Source organism: Phyllostomus discolor, chromosome 12 (genome assembly GCF_004126475.2).
Source record: "Phyllostomus discolor isolate MPI-MPIP mPhyDis1 chromosome 12, mPhyDis1.pri.v3, whole genome shotgun sequence".
Classification (NCBI taxonomy): domain Eukaryota; kingdom Metazoa; phylum Chordata; class Mammalia; order Chiroptera; family Phyllostomidae; genus Phyllostomus; species Phyllostomus discolor.
The window spans coordinates 21,275,282-21,290,246 of NC_040914.2; the positions used below are offsets into that span (position 1 = coordinate 21,275,282).

General features: G+C 56.3%; 1 protein-coding gene across 1 annotated transcript; it reads right to left on the minus strand.

Annotated features, from left to right (window-relative positions):
* Nucleotides 1-482: 482 nt before the first annotated feature.
* On the minus strand, nucleotides 483-13,608 carry SYT3 (synaptotagmin 3). The gene is given in 22 exon segments (XM_028530192.2): nucleotides 483-532; nucleotides 535-556; nucleotides 2,759-2,854; nucleotides 2,856-2,892; nucleotides 2,988-3,028; nucleotides 3,031-3,078; nucleotides 3,080-3,162; nucleotides 3,339-3,351; nucleotides 3,353-3,430; nucleotides 3,433-3,462; nucleotides 5,939-5,982; nucleotides 5,985-6,005; nucleotides 6,008-6,155; nucleotides 6,356-6,396; nucleotides 6,399-6,419; nucleotides 6,422-6,471; nucleotides 6,473-6,632; nucleotides 6,635-6,741; nucleotides 7,748-8,276; nucleotides 11,040-11,206; nucleotides 12,772-12,904; nucleotides 13,537-13,608. Coding segments are annotated over 20 exon segments (1,770 nt in total). The 5' UTR covers nucleotides 11,191-11,206; nucleotides 12,772-12,904; nucleotides 13,537-13,608.
* Nucleotides 13,609-14,965: the final 1,357 nt, after the last annotated feature.

Here is a 14,965-nt window from a genome sequence, read left to right on the forward strand (position 1 = left end):
CCCCCAGACATGCACGGCCCCTCGCCTGGAAGGGGAGCCCCAGGGAAGGACAGACAGACACAATGGAGACAGAATGGCCCCCCACCCCCGAAACAGGGAGCTGGGCCCACTGGCCTCCCACCCTCACGCCTCTGGGGGTAGTAAGGATGGGCAGGCCCAGGACCGCCCCGCACCACGCAGCTCGGACGTTATGGCTTCGAGGAGATGAAATTCACGGTCCGGGCAGGAAGGGATGGGGTCCTGAGCGGGTCTGGTCTGATCCCCGGTCTAGGCCAGACCTGCAGGGCTGGGTAGGAAGGACATGTCAGTGATGGCAGGGGCGAGCCGGTGACCGGCCATAGCTCCGTCACACCCCGGAGATCCAGGGGTCCGGTACCCCCAGCCCCTGCCCCCTCAGACCCAGGGGTTCCTGATCCAAGGCCTTTCCTCCTCCTCAGACCCAGGGGTCCGACCCCCAGCCCCCTCCCTCTCATTTGGGCTCCTTACCGCCGCACCTCTGAGTTCTCTTTCTCTGACAATCCTTTGCTGCCTTCGTGAAGCTGCTCAAAGTCTTTTCCTGAAGTGGAAAAATCCAGAAGGTTCAGGAGTAGGGGGCAGAGGCAAGACAATCATGATAATCAACATAATAAGACGCCTGTCTGGTTTTCCTCATTCACAGTGTTCATCCTCACTCAACTCTGACATGATGGGGCCAGTGGATTGACCATCCCGTTCTACAGATGGGAAAACTGAGGCACCAAATAAAGTCACTGGAAATGGGAGGAGCGATGAGGCCGTAGGGGTGAATGGGGCAGACTGTGCAGGGCCTCAGGGGGTTGGGGCTGAGACTCTGTCCTGGGGGCTAGGGAGTCACAACAGGGCTACGAGCAGAAAGCGGGCAGGGTCAGCTCTAGGGATAAAATGACCTTCTGAGGCCACGCAGAATTATTGCCTGAAAGTCAGGGTCAAGGCCAGACTCAGCCAGGGTTCAACTTCTTTCTCTCTTGTTGCCCCCAACACTGTCCAGTATGAGTACAGCCCACAGAAAGCTTCTGGAGAAGTAAGTCAGTGGAATGAATGAATGAGTGAGTTAGCAGAGAAATGAATGCCAGAAGGAGGGAGTAGCTGCCATCTGTCGGTCTAAGCAGAGTCACAATCTTCTGAAAACTCAAATCTGAGTCCACGCTCAGCTGCTGAAATCCCTCCCCAGCCCTGGAAGAAAGCCCAGCGCAGGGCTGGACTGGAGTGAGGCGCGGGAGACATGTACCCAGGGCGCCGCATGTTAAGGTGCACCCAGCCAGACTCAGCAACGAGATACATACTGTTGGAATGTGACATTTTTTAAAAATCAAAATTAATGAAAAAAACCCCACAATGAACAAAATAGAAAATTTAATGAAAGCCAGTCCCATGACCTATCAGGACCCAAAATAAATTTTAAAAATATGCACCCCTATTTTACAATTAAAATAATTGAAAAATAGTGGAAAAAGGAAGAATAACTGTTTAAATTCACATAAGTTGAAGTTTAAATGTCTTATTTATACCCTAAACAGAATTTAGTATAATTTTACTTTCTTGGCTTTATTGGCAGCAAATTCAACAATAATTCTTTACAAACTGACTGCTTGTTTTTCTTGGTTTCAAATGAGAGAATGGCCACGTATGAACATTTCTCTGGACCACGTGACTATCTTAAATGATTTTTATTTTTATTTATTTACTTTTTTATTGTATTTATTTTTAGACAGAGGGGAAGGGAAGGAGAAAGAGGGAAAGAAACATCCATGTGTGGTTGCCTTTCACACACCCCCTACTGGGGACCAGGCCTGCAACACAGGCATGTGCCCTAACTGGGAATTGAACCTGCAACCCTTTGGTTCACAGGTTGGCGCTCAGTCCACTGAATCATACCAGCTCAGGCTTTTAATTTTGAAAATACTGTCCAGCTGGTTCTCTTGTGATCCCTAAGGCTTCCCGTGATCGGCCCTGTCCCCTTCCATCTCTGCTCCAGGTGCACCTGCCTGCCACCAACCTCTGGCCCCGCCTCTGCACTGCTTCTGAGGATGCCCGGTGCACGCTCCAGGAAGCCTTCACCTTGTACCTTTCCACCTGAGCCCATTCCCTCTCAACCTGCAGGCCTCTGCTCAAATGTCACCTCCTCCTTAAGGCCCTCCCCGAACCTCTCAGGGGCTGCCCCATTCCCCATCCACACTCCTTCTACTTTCCAGATGTCCGAACTTGTTGGATCACAATCCACAGGACAATAAACAAACAAACAAACAAACAAACCAACACAGTGATCTCTACAATGAGTATTCCCCAGTAAATTTTCTGTTCTGTTGTATTTTGGCTTTCTTTTCTTATTCATTAAAAAAATTGTTGATCCTTATCCAGTAAACCACAATTCACAGATTTTCACACCCTGCTTAAACAAACAAAAACCCAACCCTGCTCCAATCTATCACTCAGTTTTTCCCCTTTACTTTGGCCTTAGCATCCTGAGAAATGGTAGGAACAGCAGGTGACCGTCGGCTGAGCCCTTGCTAAGAGGCAGGACACTTATTCCTGCATGAAATTCACTAAGTCCCCACATCTGTGCTAACGGTAGATGCTATTAACAGCCCCATTCCCAGCAGAGAAACCGAGGCACAGAGAGGGTAAGGAACTGGTTCTAAGTCACACAGTAGACGTTGGTAGAGCACGTTTTCAAACCTAGCTATGTGACCCCAAAACTCAGAAACCCAGCGTTTTCCGCTGGGTGAGCCGCGCCACTCACCTCCACCAGCTGATGCCAGTGCTCCACGGGCTTTCGGGGGTTGGCCAGCATCTCCGCCCCGTGCTCGCGGCCGTGGGGGTCGGCTGCATCGGGGCCCCACGCGGCACACGCCTATCACCTCGTTGTGCCCGATGCTGGGGGAGGAGTGGGTTGTGGGCCGTGAGCAACCAGGTGGGCAGGGGGCGACCCGCCCCCGCTCCTGCCCGCGCCCCCGGGCCTCGCCCCTCACCAATCGTAGTCTACCACCGCGATGCTGAGTCCCCACGTTTCTCCACGCTCTCGGGGGCCACGTCGAACACCAGCGCCCTCGTGTAGGTGGGCGTTCAGCGTATTCTTCTTGATGGAGGTTTTCCGCTTCTTGAGCCGCCGCCCCTCGCTGATCAGAGAGGCCTTCACGTAGGGGTCTGGGGTGGGCAGGGAGAGCAGTGAACCACGACCTCCTTCCTCGGACCCCCTCCCCCCTCCTCCCAAGGGTCTGGGTCCCCAGCCTTTTCTCCCCAGTCCCCCTCCTGCCTCAGACCTGGAGTCTGACCCCCCCAAGTCCTCCTCCCTCCGGTCTCAGTTTCCCCGGCAGACTCACCCGAGAAGCCAGTCGAGGTCCATGGCTTTGAGGTTAGAGGCTTTGATGATGGTCACGGTTAGGCGCCCGGCCGTGGGGAGGTAGCAGTAGTGAGAAGTTCAGCCTCCCCAAGATCTGCCTTTTCCTGCAGTTGGGGAAAGGGGTTAGCCCACACATTCTGCCTCCCTCTGTATCCCCATCTCTCCTGGACTCCTCTCCCATCTGAAGCCTCCAGGGCTCTCCTCCCTGTCACCCATCCAGGCTCAGATTCCAGCCCACTTAACAATCTGACTCTGGGCCAGACCTGGTAACTCCCCGGCCACAGCTGCTGCCACAGTCAAAGCCCTATTTGTTCTGCAGGGAAAAAGATGGGAAGAGGCAAGAGCAGATGGTCGGGTGGGGGTGGAGCGGGAGAGACACACACAGAGAGAAATAGCCTGAGCCAGGACCGAAATCGCTGAGAGAGGCAGTTAGAAAGACAGACCCGCAGAGTTCTCAAGCAGCAGAAAAAACGGAGACCCGGTAGACGGAGACCAGAGAGTGTCAGAGGCCCAGGACCACAGGGGGCGCCAGGCCCCAAGGGGCAGAGGACGGGGGACAGAGATTTGGTGGGGAGCCGGTGGGGACCCAGAGAGATAGACCAGGACGAGAAGGGAGGTGCAGGAACCAGAGAGAATGAACAGAGGTCTCCCCAGAGAAGGAGACCGAGGCCCAAGACTGAGACAAGAAGAGATGCGCAGAGAAGTCAGCTTTAGGGAGGCAGGAGACCCATGCAGAGCCAGAGCGAGGCTAACAGGAGACAGAGCTCCCCATGTCGACAGACAGACAGACAGACAGACACAGAAAGTGGCCAGAGCTAGCCGGGACCCATGGCCTGCCCACCCTGCAGCCTCATCAGGGCCCTGGCCTCCCAACCACACTAACATAGGAGGCCCCGGACCCTGGTTCCCCGGCTCACTCACTCCCCTTGTCCCAGGCTGTTCCCTCTCACAATCTTCAAGCCTCAACTCAGCTGTCCCCTCCTCTCACAAGTTCCCAGAGCCCCTGCAGCCCCCAGCAGGTTCCTCCTGCCCCTTCCTAAGGCTTGGCCCCTGACATTGAGCTGCGTGACAACCTAGACCTGGAGCTCCCGGGACTGAGGTCCCCCAGGTCCCCGCCCTGCAAACAGAACCCAGCTGTTGAAGGAATGCATCGAATTCATGAATGGGTTGAAGAGCCGGAGGAATAACGAGGGTGGGAGAAAACAGGAAGGGACAGACATGGGAGACAAAGATGGATGCAGGGAGAGACCTGGGTGTGGAACTGCCTTGGGTCACGACAGGGAGGGGGGGGCACAGTGGGGGCCCTGGGGACCAGGATCCTGGAAATAGGCACACGGCTCTCAGAGGCAAGCACACCACAGAGAGTCCCGTGAAGGGGACTGCAGGCAGAGCCATGGCACCGGTTCCAACTGTGTCATTGTACATATGGGGAAACTGAGGCTCAGAGAAAGAGAGGGCCTTGAGCAATGGCCATCATGTGGGCAGCCGGCCCCTCCCCGGTATGAGGACAGGGCTCACCACCCGCAACACCCTCCATGCCCCCTGACACACACAGCTTCCCCCAGCTGGCCGAGTTGGGAATGCTGGGAATCCCCAGACTGGAATCGAGGGGCCCGAGTCTTGAGGGAGGATGAGTCTGGACGCCCAACAAGGACCTAGGAGCAGGGCTGTGGGAGGGGTTGCCACCCAGGAGAGTGAGGTTCCAGAAGGTGAGAATCATGAGAACAGAGGAAGGAGAACGGTTGGTTTCACAATCTGAAGGCTGGGGAGTTGGGGGGGTCAAGATGTAGGACCCTAGAATGTCTAAGGCCTGGGGGGGGGGGGAAGTCAGGCTGTGAGGATTCAGGTGGAGACTGCAAAGCAGGATTAGATTCAGTTAGAGAGTTTGGAGGTCAAGGTTGAATGTGAAAGACCAGAGGTCAGAAGGGTTGGGGGGTTCAGCGAAAGTGTTGGAACAGGAACATCAGGAGATTGAAGGGGAAGGAAGTTGGAAAAACACAAGCCAGAATTCTGGGGTCAGGAGGTTGGAGGATCAGAAGGCTCAGGTCAGAGGGCAGAAGTCATGGGGTCATGGCACAAAGTTTTGATAAAGCTGCCTTGTGGGTATATGGGCATCTATTATAGTTTATCTGTTACTGTCAGATGTGGGGGTGGGGAGGGGGATCAGAATTGGGGAATCTGGGGCCCAGCCATGATGTACTATTTGACCAAGAAATGGAGGGCTTGGGGGGGGGGGGTCGTTCTCTAGTCTTTCTTGTATACTTGCAATATTTTGCAATAAAATAAAATTTAAACAGAAAACACCAGGGCCACCCGGGCCAGGTAGCCTCAGTTGGTTGGAGCATCATCCCGATACACCAGGGTTTCGATTTGATGTCTGGTCAGGAAACAGCAAGAATCCACTAATGAATGTGTAATTACATGGAAATAACAAATCAATGTTTCTCTCTCTCTCTCTCAAATCAGTTAAAAGAAAAAAAAAAAGGATGATAGAAAGAAAACTCCAGGTCAAGAAGTTAGAAGGTTATGAAGTCCGGGCCGCAGAGGCTGCAAACCAAAAGGGGAGCAGGGGCCACTGACCGAGCCGCCCTCCACGATGTCCCGCCACAGTGGGCGGTCAGGAGCTGCTCGGCCAGCTCCAGCAGGTGTCCAGCACCACCTGGCCGATGAGGTCGTGCCGCGAGAAGCGGTCGAAGTCGTAGACGCTGAAGTGCAGTTTGCGCTGGGCCAGCTCGGCCAGGGGCACCGCGAACTGAAACGTCTCGTTGAACACAGGGTTCAGGGTCTTCCTGTGCACCTGGGGGGCAGTGGAGACAGACAGACAGACAGACAGACAGACAGACAGCATGCCCACCGGTCCCTCCTCCCCAGGCCCCCAGCCCCTCCTCCCCCGGACCCAGGAGTCCAAGCCCCCAGCCCCTCCTCCCTCAGACCCTGGAGCCCACGCCCCCAGCCCCTCCCCCCGTGGGACCCAGAGTCCCGCCCGCCGCCCCGGACCTTGGTCTGGAATTTTTTCTTGCGGTCAGGCAGCAGGTAGTCTTGACATAGGGGTCTGAGAAGCGTTGGAGTCCTTGGCAGGAAGGTCCAGGGCCTGCAGGATCCGCACCACCAGGGTCAGAACCGTAGAGGTACCGCAGGGCGAAGCTGATGCGGCCCCGCGCAGGGTGCGCCCCCGCGCCGGCCTCTCCAGAGCCCGGGGCTCCGCGCCCCGCCAGCTGCCAGGTCCAGTCCTGGTACAGCTCCGGCTTGATCTGTCCAATGAGCTTGGCCTTTCTTCGCCACCCGGCAGGGGTAAGGGTAAGGCAGGTGGCCGCTCCTCACTGCTGGGGTCCGGCTGGGGGGTCAGGGTCTGCTGGGTGAGGGGCCGGGGCAGGGCTGGGTACCTGCAGAGGGTGGGGGAGACAAAGGTGGTGGGGGGCTTTGATCTCTGGAGATCCGGGAGACTCTTCCCTGCCCCACACCGCCAGGACCTCTCAGCCCTTGTCTGCCCTTCTCCGGACCTCCCCCGCCTGTCTGTTCTTTTTCTGAAAAGGAGAAAATTACGGATGAGTCTCCCTGATGTACACATATGCAAACATTCTCAAAAAAAAAATTAGCAGGCCCTGGCTGGTGTGGCTCAGAGGATTGAGCGTGGGCTTGCAAACCAAAGGGTCGAGGTTCAGTTCCCAGTCAGGACACATGCCTGGGTTGCAGGCCAGGTCCCCAGCAGGGGGCACATGAGAGGCAACCACACATTGATGTTTCTCTCCCTCTCTCTAAAAATAAATAAATAAAATCTTTAAAAAAAGTATACACCAGGACCAAGTGGAATGTAACCCAGGGAGGCAAGAATGGTTCAACATCTGGAAATCAATCCGTGCAGCACATCACACCCCACAGCAGCTGTTCCCTGAGCTGCTGGGCTGCACGCAGCCCTGGCCTGGCTGGCTGGAGCAAGACAGCCGGCGGGGGGACTCACTCCTCTTGGACTGTGAGTGACGTGAGGGCGGGGTCTGCCTGCCAGCTCACCTCTGTGTTTCCAACATTCAGGCCTTGTGAATTGCCTTTTGCCTCAGGATCCTGGGGTGGACGGGGCTAACCCTCCCCCTCTCCACCCTCCTGACTTTGGAGTCCTGTCCCAGCTTCCTTCTTCTCTTGGATCCAGGAGCACAGGCCTCCAGCCGCTGCCCCTCTGCCCCCTATTCAGGCCACGGGCCCTAGGCTCCTCCCCACCTCCTCTCCCAAACCCGGGAGTCTGCAGCCCAAGCTTCCTTCATCACCAGGAGCCAGGCGGCAGGCACGCCTCAAGCCTGCTACTGCCCGGGGATGCAGCAGTGCCGGAGATGGGAGACACACACAGAGGAGGAACAGACCGTCAGAGCGAACCCCCAGCCCAGCAGCCTGTCTCACCTGGTGGTGGGTGCTAGGCTTGTGACCTGCTGGTGGGACTGGGCACTGGGCAAGCCCCCACCACTAGGGGGCATCAGGAGCAGTCCAGAGCCTGTCCCACCCTCGGAGGGCAGCTCCGGAGACGTCTGGCTCGGTTTGACCCCAGCGGCGACTGCAGCTGCCGCCGCGGCCTCTGGATACGAGTCCATGTCCAAATAGGAGGGCTCAGGGGGGTCAGAGCCCCCCAGGCTGCCCGGCTCCAGCAACTCGGAGAAAGGCGGGTGGTGGGCGGTGTGGGCGTGGTGATGCGGGCCCCCCAGCAGGGGATGGCCACCCAGGCCAGCCCCGAGGTGGTGCCCACCGCCACCTACCAGGCCCGCCAGCCCAACCCCCGGGCCCAGGTCTTTTCGCAGGGGGCCGCCACCCACTGCCGAGCCTCCCTTGTCCCGCCAGGGCACCCAGCACAACTTCCAGGACACGAAGAGGGAGACGCCCAGCAGGACGATGCCACAGAATGTCACGATGACTGACAGCAGGCTCACGGAGATGTCTGGGGAAGGGGAGGACAGAGGTCAGGGGTCAGGGTGGGGGTCACACAGTATCTTCCCACTGCCATCCCCGAAGAGCTAAGCTTTGAAAACTAACTTTTAAAAAATAACTTTTAGTATTTGCTGCGCATTGTCCAAAGCAATTTATATATATATTTATTTTAGTTTAAACTCCATGACCCTACAGGGTCCGTATTTTTATTTTCAATGGGTTTTAAAGATTCTTTTATTAAAACTGGGTATTTTATGTAACCATTTTAAAGACGAGGAAACTGAGGCACAGAGAGGCTAAGTGACTTGTCTAAGGCTGCACAGGTGGCAGGTGTGGGATCTGAACTCAGCAGTCCGTCTCCAGATTATATTCTCTGTCATCAGCATGCAATGACTATAAGTGGATACACAATCAGTGATAGGACCAGAGTCCCCCCAAACCCTCAGAGAATAGCCAAGAAAAAAGAGTGCATGACCCAGTTACGCAGGTCAGAGTTCATATTCCAGCTTGCTGTGTGGCCTTTCGAAAATATCTTAACCACTCTGAGCTTTACATTCCCCATTTGCCAGATAGAAAAATCAGTCCTGCCTCTCTGGGGTGCCTGGCTTCAGAGCCTGCTGTTCTGCACCATTATGTTACCATCCCTCAATATGTCCCAGTAAGTGGGAGTTCAAATGTGACTTTTTACTAGAATGAATCTGGCTGTACCCCATGTATCCACTGCTACAGCCAACACATTCTGAGTGCCCACTGGGTGCTGACCTGCCTTCCAGAGAAACCCAAGTACAGCCCAGTTCTTGAACCAAAGGTTCTGGCTTATTCCGTAATTGGTACTGGGAGTGGAGTTTCTCAAAAAAGACCTGCAGCCCTGGCTGGTGTGGATCAGTGGACTCAGAGCTCCACTGTGAAGCAAAGGGTCACCAGTTTGATTCTCAGTCAGGGCACATGCCTGGCTAGGTCCCCAGTAGGGGGCGTGCAAGAGGCAACCACACATTGATGTTTCTCTCCTTTTTTTCTCTCTCTCCTTTCCCCTCTCTCTAAAAATAAAAGAAACAAAATCTTCAAAAAAGAAAAAGACATTCCAGCCTCCTGAACATGGGAAGAATTGATAAAAGGGAGTCATTTTGGAGGACAAGACAGAGAAGAGAGGAGAAACCTAAACAGACATCCTTTTCTCCATGGTCAGCCTGACCCAGACCCTCTGCAAGTCAAAGCGTCAATCCTCAAACTCTGCCAGATTGCTCCTTCCTGGGCTGGGGAGCCACAGGGTTGGCGAGGCCGTAGGGTTGTGCGCTGAAAGGTTCCCTCTGCCCAGAGAACGGTGGGCCCTTGAGGGAACCTCCAAGCCTGTGGGACGCCCTGCCTGAGCGTTTCTGTTCACCTGAGAAACCTGGAGTCACGCCAGGTAATCTGTGCAACAACGTGATTGATGGTGGGGGTCTAGAGCCACGCAGTATCGGCTGACTCCTGGAGGAACTGGAGACCAAGGTCAGCCACAGGGCAGCCAGCTGTGTCTACACGCCCTGGACACCAAGGCTCGGGTGAGCAGCCCTGGTGGGCACTGGTCCATGCGTGTTGTCACATGTCATTCCTGGGAGAAGGAAGCACGGTCTGTGTGACTCTGTTAGGAGAGGATGAGCAGCAGGCAGCTTATGCCTGGTCTCCCCGGGACCCTACCTGATGGGTCTGTTCCCTTGGCTGATTTTAATCTCCTTGTTTTGCTGTAAGAAACTGAAACCATGAGTCAAACAGCTTTTCTGAGTTCTGCGAGTCCTTCCGGGAATTCACTGAACCTGAGGGTGGTTTGAGGAACCCCTGCACTGTAGTGGTGGATGAGACTGCCTGGGGTCAAGTTCTGGCTCTTTTGCTGAGCAAGCAACTGCAGCTCTCTGGGCCTCACTCCTCATTCCCGTCCCCTGGACACCCTGCATGCCAGGTGCTGAGCCTTGTCCCCATGCTCAGCAAGTGTGACCATCACTCAGCCCCCCAGGGCATGTTTCTGCAGGGCGCCTCACCCAGGCAATGGCCCTCAGAGTATTTCCCAGCTCTTAGAGCCCTGCTCGCTCCTAACTGGGTGAGACCTTGGGCAAGTCAATTCACCTTTTCGGAGCCTCAATTTCTCTCACTGGAAATGGGGGTTAAATATACTACAGAGGGTCCTCGTGACTTGTTGATGAAATAGGTGAAGGACCTCGCATGTTGCCTGATACACAGTGGCTGCTTAATAAGTACATCCCAGCATTTATTAAATGACTACTGTGTCCCCAGCCCATTCTAAGCCCTTCACAGGTGTTCTATCATTTGAGTCTCTCTGCTGTCCCACGATGTAGTCACTGTCCTTATCTCCATTGTCTAGGTGAGGAAACTGAGGCACAGAAGAGTCACTTGCCTAAAGCCACCCAGTTAGGAGGTAGAGGAGCTGGGAGTTGAATGCAGACAGGTCAGTCTCACTCAAGAGCCTGAGATTTTAAGCATTTATGCGAGAGGCACGAAGATATCTGTAGGAGATATATGGCAATAATATGCAGGATTGGGGAGGATTACAGGGCAAACTGCAAAAGGTCAGGGCTTGAATGGACCACAAGCTCCTTCTCCTTAGGTCAGAATTTTGGGGGACCAGCAGCAGGCAGGATGGAGGCGAGACTCTAAGAGGGATCGGCCCCACAGGGACCAGAAAGCTGAACAGGTCTGCTCTGAATCTCTGAAAATCCTGGCTGTGAAGGGGGCAGTGCGCTGGCCAAGGCAGCGGCGCAGCAAGGGGGTGAGTGCTGACCTGCATCTGGGCCCCGGGGATAGCCTCGAATTCGCAGGTCGTTGAACTCCTGGCACCTGTCGCTGGTGTCGGCATCTCGGACCCGCGCACAGAGGTCTGAGACCAGAATGAGTGCCCGCCGGCAGAGGTCGTCCTCATAGTCTCCCGACATGGTGACCGGTGGGGTCTGGTGCTGGGGAGAGGCCGGCAAGGGTGCAGGTGGGGAATGAGACAGGGGAGAGAGAGTGGGTACAGTGGAAAGAGAAGGAGAAAAGGAAGGATGGGCAAGGGGACAGAAACGGGAGGGCACGTGGACAGGGGGATGGAGATTAGGGAGGGACAGACAAGGAAAATGAAATGGGGGGCGGTGAACGAGAGGACTGCAGTGAGGGGTGGACGGGCGGGAAGACGGTGACAGGGGCTGGACCAACAAGGGGAAAGAGATGGGCATGAGCAGACAAGAGGGCAGAGGGTGGGGACAAATGGACCAGGAGGAAGAGACTGGGGAGGCCACAATCTCTGGAGGGGCAGAGATTAAGGACACACAAAAAGGGGGTGAACAGACAAGGAGACACACAGGGGTGCAGAGGTGAACAGAGAGAATTTAGGGATGGACAGACAAGGGGACAGCCATCCACTATTCATGCTTTCAGCATATATTCATGGAGCATCAACTACCTGCCAGGAGCTATGCCAGCGGCTGCGGATCCGGCAGGGAACCAACCCCATGCATTCCCCAACTTCCTGGTGTCACCATCCACTGAGAGGTGACAAAGAGTAAACAAATCCACAGACACACATAAACAACTAAACACTCTCAGACTGTGAGAAGTGCTCTAAAAAATCAGTGGGTGGATGTGCCACAAAGGAACTGGGAGGTGGGCGGTCATGGGGTGGGGGCTGGGGGGAGGTGAGGGGTGCTCTCGGAGACCTCAAGGATGAGATGGAGCTGGCCAGTGGGGCTGGAGCGGGGAAAAGCATTCAAAGCAGCAGGAACAGCATGAGCAATGGCCCAGGGTGGGAAAGGGCTTGGTGAGTCCGAGGGGTGGGAAGGAGGCCGGATGGGAGTAGATGGGGGAGAGGACAAGGAGAGAGGGATGGGTGGAGGCAGAGACATAGCAGGCGGTTCTGTGTGCTGGTGGCTGGGGAGAGACGAAGCTGCAGGAGGCAGAGACAGGGACTAAGTTGAGGGAGGGAGAGATGAGGGGCGGAGAGACAGAGATAATGGGAAGGGCACACTGGGGTTCAGAAGAGAGGGATGGACAGACAGAAGTCTGGGACTGAGACTTGGAATGGACAGCTGAAAAGAACAGGCTGGTGTGTAATTCACGGGAGTGTGAGAGATGGGCAGACGGAGGGGCGGTGATGAGGGCCAGGGGCAGGACAGTGGACAGCAGCATCTCTGAGAGAGAAACAGTGAACTGGAGAATGGATGGGAGGCAGAAATAACGGAAAGAGAGGCAGATAATGGCCAGAGATCACAGACGGACAAAAGGATACAACAGAGGGCTGGACACACAGGCAGGGGCTCAGAAGCAAGGTTGGAAGCGGGGAGGATCAATGAGAGGAGACCGGGAGAAAGAGGTGGACATGGGGAGAGGAGAAATAGCGACACATGGTTTGGGGCTAGGGGAGGACTGGAAGGAGCGTGCAGGGGAAACTGGGGACAGACAGATCAGGGCTCACAGATGGACAGGTGGCGTGAGGGCTCTGCAGAAGGCCAGGACTCTGAGTCAGGCATGGTCAGACTCACCTGCTCTTATCCCTGTCGTGTCCTGGGTGGCTGCCGAGGCGGCGGCTGGCGGCTGCCCATGGGGGTTGGAGGGCGGACAAGGGGCTGTGGACCCGCCCCCACGCGCGCCAGGTGGTAAGAGAGGGTGCCGGATCTGATGGCCGGGGCCGGGGGAAAAAGCTTAGTCTGAGCCTCACATCTTGTCTTACGCTAGCGAGCTGCTCGACCCCAGGCGACCCTGGGGAGCTCGAGCCACCCCCTCCCACCTCCGGGCCCCCACCTCCCGTTAAGCATACAGACTACAATTCCCGGCAGGCCTTGCGCTCGCACTGCAGCGACTTTATAGGCCCAGAGCTGCAGGGTCTCCCGGGAGTTGAAGTCCTTAACGCCTCTCCCGGCTGCAGAAAGGATGGGAATTTTTTGGAGGTGGGGGGGTTAAGAGATGCCGGGGTCCCAAAGCACTGCAGGGGACAGGATTGAAGTCTGGGACCTGGAGCGGCCGCAGAGTCCTAAGTCTTTAGGGGCTGTGGAGTGGATGAACGATCCCCACGCCCAGGGAATCAATGGGCGAGGTTGGGGTACACCCCGGTGTTTCGGGAACCCCCCTTCCAGGGCCACGTGCCCTTCCCAGGGGCAGCCAGCGAGCGCTGCAGCACTCCCACTGCCGGGCCCGAGATAGGGGGGCCTCTGCAACTACCCCGCCCCCACGCGCCCGGGCTGCCCCCTAGGATCCGGCTGGGGCGGGGGCTGAGGCTGGGGCAGGGGGGAGGGGAGGAGCGGACTCACCGGAGCCGCCGCTGCCGCCGCAGCAGCCCCGCACGCCCGCCGCGGTGCGCGTTCGGCTCCTCCCCCCGCCCTGGCGCAGGTCCGCCGCTCCTCCCCTGCACCCCCCCTTTCCCCCCTCGGAACCTGCGGCTTCCAAACCGAAATCGCGCGGCCGCCGGGAGGAAGGAGGGAGACTTCCCGGGACCAAGGCATCCGAGCCCCAGCGCTCTTCCTGACCTTTACTCCCCCAATCCACGGTTCGTCTTCTCTCAGACGGAGAAATCCGGGACCCCAGTCCCCTAGCTTCTATCAGAACCTCGGATACAGAGCTCCCCCCCCCCCCCCCCAACCACCAAATCCAGGAATCCACTCCTCCCACCCGCTCCAACTCCGGGACCCGGGAGTCCCAGTCCCGCTCCCGCCCCTTCCTCCGCAGGACCCGGGCTCCAGGTCTCTGGAGCCGGGCGACTGGGGAGGGGAGGGGAGGCGGGGCCTCAGAGCCCGCGGGGGGCGCCGCAGCTGGGCGCGGAGGTGCCAGCAGCACCTGGGTTTGAATCCTGCCAGAGCCGGCTCCTGCTCTGTCATCTTTCTCTCTTTGCTCTGAGCTGGTTTCCTCATGAACAAATTTTGGACCATAAACCCGATTCCGAAGGCATCGGTCGCTACAGATTGGCACCAAGTAGGTGCTTAATGAATCGTTCTTAAAAGCAGCAAGAAACAGTAACGTGTATGAATCGCAGTCTATGATGATCGCCACCGACTCCGATGGGGGCAGTGGGCTAAGTGCTATGAAAGCGTTTTCTCATTTAATCTGTTCTGTGGCCCTGAGGTGGGCGCAGTTCTGTTATTTCCATTTCACAGCTGAGACAAGTGAGGTTCGTGGAGGGTCAACCCCTTGGAGAAGGTCCAGAGCTAATAGCCACAGTTGTGATGCACAGGCAACCCTGTTCCGCGGGGAGAGACACGCGGAAGGAAGTGGGCTACAATGCCTACACCCGGAGACATGTGCACAGATGGGCTTGCCAGATTCCTGTGCCTTGTTCCCAGACACTCAGATTCTGAGGCCGCCAAAGCACCGAGAGGCAGCTGTAGTTCTCTGGTCCGTGTGTGAGACTTTTGGTGCAAAATCCCAGAGTTCAACTTTCAGCTCTGCTCTGTCAGCACTATATGACCTTGGATGAATTGCTTATATTCTCAATGCCTCACTTTCTCTAGTTGTAAATGAGATGGATTTTTTAAAAACAGTTTCTGCCCTGGCTGGTGTGGCTCCGTGGATTGAGTGTCAGCCAGGAAACCAGAGTCACCGGTTCTATTCCCAGTCTAGGGCACATGCCTGGGTTGCAGGCCAGGTCAGGTTCCCAGTAGGGGGCGTGCGAGAGGCAACCACACATTGATGTTTCCCTCTCTCCCTCCCTTCCCCTCTGTCTAAAATAAATAAATAAAATCTTTA